This window comes from Ipomoea triloba, chromosome 4 (genome assembly GCF_003576645.1).
Source record: "Ipomoea triloba cultivar NCNSP0323 chromosome 4, ASM357664v1".
Taxonomy (NCBI): domain Eukaryota; kingdom Viridiplantae; phylum Streptophyta; class Magnoliopsida; order Solanales; family Convolvulaceae; genus Ipomoea; species Ipomoea triloba.
Genome location: NC_044919.1, coordinates 1,241,674 through 1,252,162, shown reverse-complemented (window position 1 = coordinate 1,252,162; position 10,489 = coordinate 1,241,674). Strand labels below are relative to the sequence as shown.

Here is a 10,489-nt window from a genome sequence, read left to right as displayed (position 1 = left end):
TTAGTAGAAATCAAACAAGTGAATTAAAACTATCATTTTGCTGTTGCCCGATCAAAATTAATAATTTTTTTAATTAAAGATTTAATTTTTTAATGAAGCTACTTTTTGGGGGAAGGTAAAAGAACAATGGGAAAGGAAATCAGAAGAGAGAATCTCAGACATCTCACTAACGGCTACGGTGAAATAGGTCACCGTTTCCTCGGTTTCCCGGAACGGCAACTACTCCGACAAGACGCCGAGGAAGGGGGGCGAGGGAAACAAACTAAGCAGAGAAGGAAGGAGCGTGAGGGGCCATGGTGGATCTCTTTGCATGGCTTCTTTCCTTCTTCCTTCTAGTGGCCATTCTTGGTCTTCTCCTTTACCAGGTATTATACCTTTCTTTTTCAGATTTCTTTCTCTGTTTTTCTTAGATGATTCACGAGCTTCGGATGATATTGTAAATTTGGAGAGTTATCCTCTTGATTGGTTAATGAATCAGAAAACAGTGAAATTGTGAATCTAAAGGTGGAAACTTTTGAATCTGAGCATTTTTTTGTCCCTCATTTATCTATATTATCGATGAATTGAACAATAATTTGAGCTAAAAGGAGCTTGATTTCGTTTAACATTGAAAGGAGGAGGAGGAGAGCATATTTGTTGACCAATATAATTGCAGGATTAGTGGCTATAGAGTTTATATTTGAAGAGTATAGTGTACTTACTAATAGAGAAACGAGAGAGGGGCCCACACGGATAGCTTAGTTGGTTCGTAGGTGGCAAATTGTGAGTAAGGACACAGGATCTAGGCCAGACAGCCCTGGTGTGGGAGTTTCACCCTTAAGAGGATCTAGCCTAGCACGGGTAGCTTAGTTGGTTCCTAGGTGGCAAATTGTGAGTAAGGACACAAGATCTAGCCCAGACAGTCGTGGTGTGGGAGTTTCACCCTTAAGAGGACAAGGAAGCAAGATCTAGCCCTAATAGTCGCCGTGTGGGAGTTTCACCCTCTTGTGTAAGGGTGGCTCCTTGTCCAAGACCGAGATTGTCTCTATTAGTGGTGAAATACCGCCTAATAGGGGTGGAAATTAAGAAAGATTACTTATTGCGGTTTTGATGCTAAAGTTGAACGTGTGCCAAATGGCATCCATTGGTTATGATGTTGGCAACTTGGCATGTAGATCAGTACTAGAACACCAATGGTCGTTATAGTCTGGTTATTATGGTCTATGGAAAGATGTCTAAGCTTGAAAATTGGCTGAAACCATCGTGTGATGATCTTGAAAAGAATTAGTACCGTTTAGTTGTCAAGGCTATTATGTGTTTCCTGTCTTTTGTTGTTTTAAATCGTGTCCTTTATTTATTTATTCTGAAGAACGTAATGCTCGGAATTAATTTTGCAGCTAATGTGCTTAGCTGACCTTGAGTATGATTATATCAACCCATATGATTCAGCATCCCGGATAAATAAAGTTGTCGTGCCTAGTTTTATTGCTGAAGGGATGCTATGTATCCTACATCTTATAGCAGGTCATTGGTTTATGTGTCTGCTGTGTCTCCCGTATTTATACTACAACTTCAAAGTGTAAGTTTGTTCCTTCTCTAATAGAAAATATTTTTCGGTTCTTTACTCAAGTGTATGCCATCGGGGGCTTAACGTGTTTCAAACTTCGGATTATCTACCTAGGAATTTGGAAAATACCTCATAAAGAGTGAAATATGTCAGTATACTTTAAAATTCAGAATTTGCTGCATTCTAATTCATCAATTTTTTTATTTGCTCGCTGACAATTGGCATTAAACCCGTATCAGCTATACTCATGGTCGCCACTTGTTGGATGTGACGGAAATTTTCAATCAACTTCCCTGGGAAAAGAAGATACGGTTGTATAAGCTTGGATATCTGGTCTTACTTCTTGCATTTTCCATAACCTGGTATGTTACCATAGACGAGCTATTGGTGTTTATTTCGCAAGAACTTATTACTTGCAAACTATACTAGTTTGTTTGTTCGATCCTTGTACTTTATGCCCGTTGTTCGGTTTTTTTGTAGGATGGTATGGACCATAGTGGATGATTAAGCAACTAGCGGTGCTTCTACTTAGGGGGTACCCCTTCTCTGATCTCTTTCCCTTTTGCGTCATTTAAATTTCAAAGCTCATATCCATTGTAACACGTACACGGGAACTTGGATTTCTTGATCTTCTGATAGGCCTTTAAAGACTTAAAATTGAAAAAAAAAACATTTTTGTACATTTCAGGTTCTGTGTGATGAAGGATGTGTGGGCTTCTTTGAGCATTATCATCACTCTTTGCTCTGAGTATTTGTGTTTTGTGAAAGGTTCAAAATCTCCAGTTCAAGGCAGCCAGGTTGGCAGGCACCTGGTTTTTTGTAATGAAATGTATAATGTGAAAGTAATTTTCATAATTTTCACTTATGTATTAGTAAAGCTTTTTCCCCATAAACTCATTCTTGTATTCCAACACCAACTTTATGCTACGGAGTATAATGATTTCTTTTTTCTCTTTAATATCAAACCAAACTGGTCAGATGCATCATTCATTCATTCCCTTTCTTTTTACTGGAAGAAATTCATAGTCACTATCGGAGAGCGTTGATTGCGTAGATCACGAGAAGTACATCAGTTTAGGTTGTTTAGGGCAATAATTTGTTCCTATTATGATTTATGAGTATAACTTTTAATTTTGTGATTATCATCAAGTCAATAGCTTGACCAACTTGACTGAAATTGTTCCTGATGCATCTCACCTTGAGATCCTAGGCAGTAAAAGATTATAAGGAGGTACCTACTAAGATTGCCTAAGATGATAAGTTGTTCCTGCCAGGAGTAAAACTTACAACCTTGTGGTTATGGTTGCCCTATGCATTCTGTCTTGTGATCTTAACCAGCAAAACGTCATAAATAAGTAAACCAATTTAAATTGCTCAAACCAATAAGTCGCTCCCGTTAGAGTAGATTTGTAACCTTGTAATTATCAAATCAATAGTCTAACCAATTTAGTTAAGTTATCTCAATGCATTAGTCCCTTTCAACTTTATAGTAGTTGGTTGTAGATTCCTGGTTAGTCCATTACATATTGGCTATTGCAGCAGTATAAACACTTCAGAAACCTTAAAATCAGTGAAAATGGAGCACCATAAACAATGAAACATTTAATAAATTACTTGTTAATGTCAAAATCCTGGAAATATCTCAACAAAGTGGCAGATGGAACCCCATATAAGCTGCTAAGTAAAGCCCAGCAAGTAAAGTTCATGTTCCCAGCTTTGCCATGGACAGACATTAATCACATCAGAACAACAGACAACATCCAAGACTAAACGAGGACGAACGAGCACCCAAAAAAAAAAAAAAAAAAAAGCTCTCTACGCGATCCTATGATAGCTTAAAGCTGGAAATTTACTGTGCATCTATCAGTTATTTAATGTCATAATATCTCGGAGTGCGAACTACTCGCCCTGCAACGATATATTTATGTCTGTTGCAGCCTTCCTCGAGTCATCCATCGTTGCCATAGCGCCCCAGTTATTGGAGGGAGGCACAGCGCTTTGCGTTCCAGATCCCGGATAAACCATGGCTAGTGCACCGGGGTTTCTGGTGTCCGCGTTAGGATTATGAGGCATAGCAACAGAGACTTGCGAATTGGGAATTGGTTTGGGCTCGGCTTTAGGCTTCTTTGGAGTCTTAAACTCGTTGTAATTGCTCGGGAGAAAACTGCCCACTATTACCTGATATAATTTGAATTAGCGAGAGGCATTCATCGCAATTACTCGGCTATTTTCAAGAAAGCGTGCAAGCAACAGAAATAAGGTCCGCTTAGAAGATGATTTACCTGGACGGGACTGGCAGCTATTAAGAGCCCCGCAAGCATTCCTCCCACTACACGTCCATCGGGACTCGCCAGAGATATGCTCATTCCACCGGTCCTGCTTGTCCTCGACCCCCCAAACTCCGTAGGAGTGAAGGATCCAGACAAAGATAGGATTTCAAACCGACCCTGTCGAAATTGCAAAACGAGCATATAAATTTCTCACGATTGAAGATCCAATTTAAATAGTAAATCCACAAAGTTCAAGCTTTTTGATAAGATGAATCCAGTATACAAATCACGTTTCAATCATTCTATATTTATTTTCTATATATATATATACAATGAAGATGAAGAGGCACACCTCGTAAGTTAAAGTACCCCCAGAAGAATTTGGCTGTCGAAGAGTAACATTTGATATCAAACCATTAGCAGAGATAATGCAAATAGCTCGAGGTCCTTGCTGTGAAAATGAGATTATCTTCATGGTAACATCCTAAACAATCAAAGGGACATAGATTTCATTAAAAAATAAATAGCGGTGAAAATAAAAAAACTCCACATCCTTAGCAAGTTCTCGAAAATTGAATAAACCGGATCTGGAAAAAGAACTTAAAGTTTATATGCTTTTGGCAATCTTTGTAACAAAGCCATTAGGTATAAGTGTTCTTCTCAAAAAAACTCCACATCCTTAGATTTCCATTGGGGGTCTAGATCAATATCGAATAAGCATGTAACAAAGGGGGTCGAAATCTAATTATTGTCTACCGTGATTATTTTAGCCTATAGGTATATATAAGTGTTCTTCTCAAATTGTAAACATAATATAAGTACCATATGATTGCAACCGTCAAGTATGAACTTGTTCAATAGTGGATTTGCTATAGCCCAACCTTCTCGGCCAATAAAGGCAAATCAAATCCCGGGATGGCTTGCTACTTGCTCAAAGTAGTAAATCCCAATAGGGGTATGGGCTTGCCCAGTTGCCCGGAATATCAACACAAGCATCAATGATTAAGCAGTGCCAAAAAACCCAATTAGGGGTATGGACCGACTTAAAGAAAAATTGGCTAGAATTGTACAAATGTTTCACATCTTGGTACAAAACTACCAAATTTAATATAACTACAAATTTCATTATCGCACAAAGGTTTGGATTTCTTTCACCAATGGGACTAATTTTAAGCAAATAATTTTGTGGGTACATACTACATATCCGAGGAAATGACACCATGGTTCTACAGATTAAGAAAAGAACTCCATTCCCGCTAAGCCATATAACTAAGGAGCAACTTCGTTTAGCAAACGAAGTACGTATTAATGAAAAGTTGGCCCTTTACAACAAAACATACCTGACCGGCATCAACAGTTATCAGATGTGGTAGAAAGTTCCCGCCAGTTGTACATGAAATCCAGTCACCTAAACAGATAGGCAAATCATTACTGCAATGAATATTCATACCCAGAAAGTAACAATTTTTAAGTGGAAAGAATTATCCAAAAAAAAAAAAGAGAAGTCAACACAGAATCTGAAGAATAAAGACCTTAATTTGGTAGCTTCATTGATACAATGCTGTAAGCACACGAACTGAAATTCTAAGGGCTATAGACTATTAACGCTGATAAATATTACAACACTATCTGTAACGACAATCTAATGATAGTATCTGCCCGGAGACATAACAAGCCTAGGAGTCTAGGACTATATTCAAATGTAATTAACCTCGCCAAAAAGAATCAATTTTCTCTATAAGTTCTTGTACTTAAGCAAGCCGTATTATCAATAGCAAGGAAAACTACAGGATACAGATACAGTTCTCAGACCAAGATCACTGAAAATCCCCAATGTTTGCCAGATAAAATGCAACAAAAAGAATAAAGAAAAACACCGATAGATACTATAAGTTTATAAATATGAAGCAGAAGCATCTGAGTAGATGGTCAAGTACTTGAGTATGATTTCCAATAATAACCATTAATGTGAAAAATCGAAAAACTCAAGGTCCAAGCACAAACTTTCACTTATATAATCATTGCAAAATGTTCAAATCAATCGATTTCAGTCTCCATAAGTTCATAAAACATAAAACACGGGAATCTCAGTATTACCTAAATTCTCAGCCCCAATTTTGCTGCGCTGTTTCTTCTCAGAAGCAGGCCGTGGGGCACCCATTTTCTCGGCCAAGAAGCTGCCCCCGGGAGCTGGTGGGGCAGACGAGGAAGCTGGCGTGGGCGAAAGTGCCCTAGCCACAGCACCATCTGGCCCATACTTCCTCGGTCGGCCCCTCTTCTTCTTCTCAGAACTGCCAATAATCCCACCAGCATTAACTGGAGATGGACCTAAGTGTGAAGCTCCTGGGACCAAGGAAGAATTGCCATCATTCCTTGGCGCCACATGATAGCTCGATGGAGCCTCGGGCGCTATCACTGTCACACCAGATGGTCCTGAATTCATCCCTGAACTTGATTCCATTATCATAGTACTACAGCAGGGAACAGCCTATACCACAAACATGCATCAGATTCAACTCATTAACACTACTATCATTAATGTCAGTAAATTTCAAGAACCAGAAACCTTAAATTAGGGGAAATGTGTAGACTTGAAGAAAATAAGTATATACACACAAGTATACACTATATATACACACACAAAAACACAGTGTATAAAAATAAATTGCACTGAACAAGGACAATAGTTTCTCTAAAACCCAGAACACAGAAATAAACAGAACTATGAGAGCCCCACCAACCCCCACCCCCACCCCCCACCAAAGAAAAAGAAAAAAAGAACACCAAAAGGAAAGCACAAAATAAAGGTAAAAAAAAAGGAGAGAATTTCTTGAGCTTAGCAGTAAGAATATTGCATGCAAAGCCAGCATTTTCTTCAAATTTTACAGAAATAAAATACCCAGAAATTAGAAGAGAAAATACTGAAGCAGTAAGAGCTCAAGTGCAGACCAAGATCGACTTAACTTTTCCTTTCAAATTCAAGATGAGAGCATGCAAACTAACAAAAAGAGACCCAAAAAGTTAATACCTCAAAATCTAGCAGATATATAAATAAAGATACGATTTTTAAGCAAATAAAAATTTACAAAATATATTTTTTCTCTTAAAAAAAAAAAAGGAAGAAAGTAATAAAAATCACTGCAGTCTGCAGCATGACTTACAATCTTGCACAAAAAGGCCTTTGAAATCCACTATTTTCACCGATCAAATTCCAAATTCAACTACAGTGAGCCAAGAAGAAGAATAGACTAGAAAATCAAAAGTAAAAAACCAAAAAAAATTATTTTTAAATTTATTTATTTTTGAGCATGGGACATAGACACACCACTAGGAAAACCCAGAAAGAAAAAGAGTAAAAAGAAATTTCAGTCAGAATTTCAACTTTTTTCTACAGTAGATGCAAAGGCCAAATGAAATGAGTGAAGAAATTTAAATCCAAATTTTTGTTAAAGAGTCTTAATTAATAAATAAATAAATGTGACTTTTAACATCTCCTAAATTTAGTCTTTTAATAATTTAAAGCATACATTTATTCTCTTTTAGTTTCAATGTATTTAATGCATATTTCATCAATATAACACTTAATAAAAAAGTTGATCATTTGTATTTAATCTATCAAGAATTAAATTTGCGATCAGTAATAGAGTATCAATTATTTATCACTCTGATCATAATTAAAAAATTAAATTTCTTGATCAAAAGTTTGATTTGTCAATACTCTTTCAATTGGGTCAACCTTACATAATTTCTTTATTATAATTTATCTTTCACATATAATTTATAGACTATTAAATAATAAAACTTATCTAGTAATGAAATATCATTTTTCTCATTAAGCAATAAATTAGTTGCACTAGTACCAAAAAGGTTGAAATATGGTTTAATAACTTTGAAGTCCGGGGGCAAGAAAAATAAAGAATTGAATTAGGCCCTTTGGGGGGGGGGGGGGGGGGGGAAGAGGATGGTAATTTGGTAAAAGAGGAATAAGAGGACGGTGGTTTGTTTTGAATTTAAAAATGAAAGAAAAATAATGTTAAGACAAAATAAAGCTGAAAAGAGAAGGTAGGGGACCAAAGAGGTTGTCGGAGTAGTCAACCTTTTTCATGCCGCTGACCTACTTTTTGTCCTTTTCAATTACACCCTACCCCTTATACTCCTGCCCTTCCACTTTACTCCAATTACTAAACTAATGCCACTGCCCTCTGCTGCATATATTTGCATTTTTCTTTATTATTATTTCTTTTCAAATAAAAAAGTTTATAGAGGATGTTTAAATTACTCTTATGTGTCTATTATACTCTTAGGGCATCCACAATAGTAGACTTTTTTGCTTGGCTAAAAACTAGAACATGATTTTTTCAACAAATGGAGGGATGAGTTTTTGGGGATTTTTCACAACCGAAGCACTTTGGTTTTTGCCAGATTTGTGGGGCCCATCAAAAAAGAGAAGAGGATCACACCTGTAAAAGTTCTTCAAAAATTNATATACACACACAAAAACACAGTGTATAAAAATAAATTGCACTGAACAAGGACAATAGTTTCTCTAAAACCCAGAACACAGAAATAAACAGAACTATGAGAGCCCCACCAACCCCCACCCCCACCCCCCACCAAAGAAAAAGAAAAAAAGAACACCAAAAGGAAAGCACAAAATAAAGGTAAAAAAAAAGGAGAGAATTTCTTGAGCTTAGCAGTAAGAATATTGCATGCAAAGCCAGCATTTTCTTCAAATTTTACAGAAATAAAATACCCAGAAATTAGAAGAGAAAATACTGAAGCAGTAAGAGCTCAAGTGCAGACCAAGATCGACTTAACTTTTCCTTTCAAATTCAAGATGAGAGCATGCAAACTAACAAAAAGAGACCCAAAAAGTTAATACCTCAAAATCTAGCAGATATATAAATAAAGATACGATTTTTAAGCAAATAAAAATTTACAAAATATATTTTTTCTCTTAAAAAAAAAAAAGGAAGAAAGTAATAAAAATCACTGCAGTCTGCAGCATGACTTACAATCTTGCACAAAAAGGCCTTTGAAATCCACTATTTTCACCGATCAAATTCCAAATTCAACTACAGTGAGCCAAGAAGAAGAATAGACTAGAAAATCAAAAGTAAAAAACCAAAAAAAATTATTTTTAAATTTATTTATTTTTGAGCATGGGACATAGACACACCACTAGGAAAACCCAGAAAGAAAAAGAGTAAAAAGAAATTTCAGTCAGAATTTCAACTTTTTTCTACAGTAGATGCAAAGGCCAAATGAAATGAGTGAAGAAATTTAAATCCAAATTTTTGTTAAAGAGTCTTAATTAATAAATAAATAAATGTGACTTTTAACATCTCCTAAATTTAGTCTTTTAATAATTTAAAGCATACATTTATTCTCTTTTAGTTTCAATGTATTTAATGCATATTTCATCAATATAACACTTAATAAAAAAGTTGATCATTTGTATTTAATCTATCAAGAATTAAATTTGCGATCAGTAATAGAGTATCAATTATTTATCACTCTGATCATAATTAAAAAATTAAATTTCTTGATCAAAAGTTTGATTTGTCAATACTCTTTCAATTGGGTCAACCTTACATAATTTCTTTATTATAATTTATCTTTCACATATAATTTATAGACTATTAAATAATAAAACTTATCTAGTAATGAAATATCATTTTTCTCATTAAGCAATAAATTAGTTGCACTAGTACCAAAAAGGTTGAAATATGGTTTAATAACTTTGAAGTCCGGGGGCAAGAAAAATAAAGAATTGAATTAGGCCCTTTGGGGGGGGGGGGAGGGGAGGAAGAGGATGGTAATTTGGTAAAAGAGGAATAAGAGGACGGTGGTTTGTTTTGAATTTAAAAATGAAAGAAAAATAATGTTAAGACAAAATAAAGCTGAAAAGAGAAGGTAGGGGACCAAAGAGGTTGTCGGAGTAGTCAACCTTTTTCATGCCGCTGACCTACTTTTTGTCCTTTTCAATTACACCCTACCCCTTATACTCCTGCCCTTCCACTTTACTCCAATTACTAAACTAATGCCACTGCCCTCTGCTGCATATATTTGCATTTTTCTTTATTATTATTTCTTTTCAAATAAAAAAGTTTATAGAGGATGTTTAAATTACTCTTATGTGTCTATTATACTCTTAGGGCATCCACAATAGTAGACTTTTTTGCTTGGCTAAAAACTAGAACATGATTTTTTCAACAAATGGAGGGATGAGTTTTTGGGGATTTTTCACAACCGAAGCACTTTGGTTTTTGCCAGATTTGTGGGGCCCATCAAAAAAGAGAAGAGGATCACACCTGTAAAAGTTCTTCAAAAATTACAACTTGAAGATGATCTCATAATTGTGGATCAAATTTATTAATTTTTCAATATAAAAATAGCTGATCATTTTAATTATGGAGAGAAGAAATGACCCAGTCAAATGAAAATTCATATCATGGCCACAGTTAGACTTTTTCCCTTTCTTTTTCATCTTTTTAAAAAAATAATGTGTTGGCGGGTGAAAGAAATTCCTTGTTTTAGACTACACGCAAGAACTCGAGAAATTCGTACTTTATTTGTTCCCTTTTTGGCTTTGGGAAAAGAGAGAGTCCAATTCAAGTGTAGCGATGTGGTCTCCTTTTGAAGTGCACTCACAGAATTGGGAAAAAAAAAA

The 10,489-nt window shown here is 35.6% G+C and overlaps 2 protein-coding genes across 3 annotated transcripts; one reads left to right on the top strand and one right to left on the bottom strand.

Moving 5' to 3' along the window:
* The first annotated feature begins 132 nt into the window (after positions 1–132).
* LOC116015514 (protein cornichon homolog 4-like) lies at positions 133–2,511 on the top strand. The gene is made up of 5 exons (XM_031255607.1): positions 133–365; positions 1,377–1,558; positions 1,786–1,908; positions 2,027–2,081; positions 2,235–2,511. The coding sequence occupies exons 1-4, from the start codon at positions 294–296 to the stop codon at positions 2,052–2,054; spliced, it is 405 nt and encodes a 134-aa protein (XP_031111467.1). The 5' UTR covers positions 133–293; the 3' UTR covers positions 2,055–2,081; positions 2,235–2,511.
* Positions 2,512–3,135: 624 nt separating this feature from the next.
* On the bottom strand, positions 3,136–7,089 carry LOC116015454 (AT-hook motif nuclear-localized protein 1-like). Of its 2 annotated transcripts, none has more exons than XM_031255525.1 (6): positions 6,978–7,089; positions 5,914–6,304; positions 5,157–5,224; positions 4,169–4,300; positions 3,829–3,993; positions 3,136–3,724 (listed from the first exon to the last, which is right to left on the bottom strand). In XM_031255525.1, the coding sequence occupies exons 2-6, from the start codon at positions 6,281–6,283 to the stop codon at positions 3,446–3,448; spliced, it is 1,014 nt and encodes a 337-aa protein (XP_031111385.1). In that variant the 5' UTR covers positions 6,284–6,304; positions 6,978–7,089; the 3' UTR covers positions 3,136–3,445. The 2 variants fall into 2 exon arrangements, with proteins under 2 accessions (XP_031111385.1, XP_031111386.1); XM_031255526.1 differs by lacking the exon at positions 6,978–7,089 and adding an exon at positions 6,383–6,402.
* Positions 7,090–10,489: the final 3,400 nt, after the last annotated feature.

What these genes read in the sequence shown, in the direction of transcription:
- LOC116015514 (XM_031255607.1), top strand. Translation starts at nt 294, where the DNA reads ATGGTGGATCTCTTTGCATGGCTTCTTTCCTTCTTCCTTCTAGTGGCC. An exon ending in TTATACTACAACTTCAAAGT is followed by an intron (nt 1,559 to 1,785) that starts GTAAGTTTGTTC and finishes AACCCGTATCAG; the next exon opens with CTATACTCATGGTCGCCACT. An exon ending in CTTGCATTTTCCATAACCTG is followed by an intron (nt 1,909 to 2,026) that starts GTATGTTACCAT and finishes GTTTTTTTGTAG; the next exon opens with GATGGTATGGACCATAGTGG.
- LOC116015454 (XM_031255525.1), bottom strand. Translation starts at nt 6,283, where the DNA reads ATGATAATGGAATCAAGTTCAGGGATGAATTCAGGACCATCTGGTGTG. An exon ending in AATTGGGGCTGAGAATTTAG is followed by an intron (nt 5,225 to 5,913) that starts GTAATACTGAGA and finishes CTATCTGTTTAG; the next exon opens with GTGACTGGATTTCATGTACA. An exon ending in GGGGTACTTTAACTTACGAG is followed by an intron (nt 3,994 to 4,168) that starts GTGTGCCTCTTC and finishes CAATTTCGACAG; the next exon opens with GGTCGGTTTGAAATCCTATC.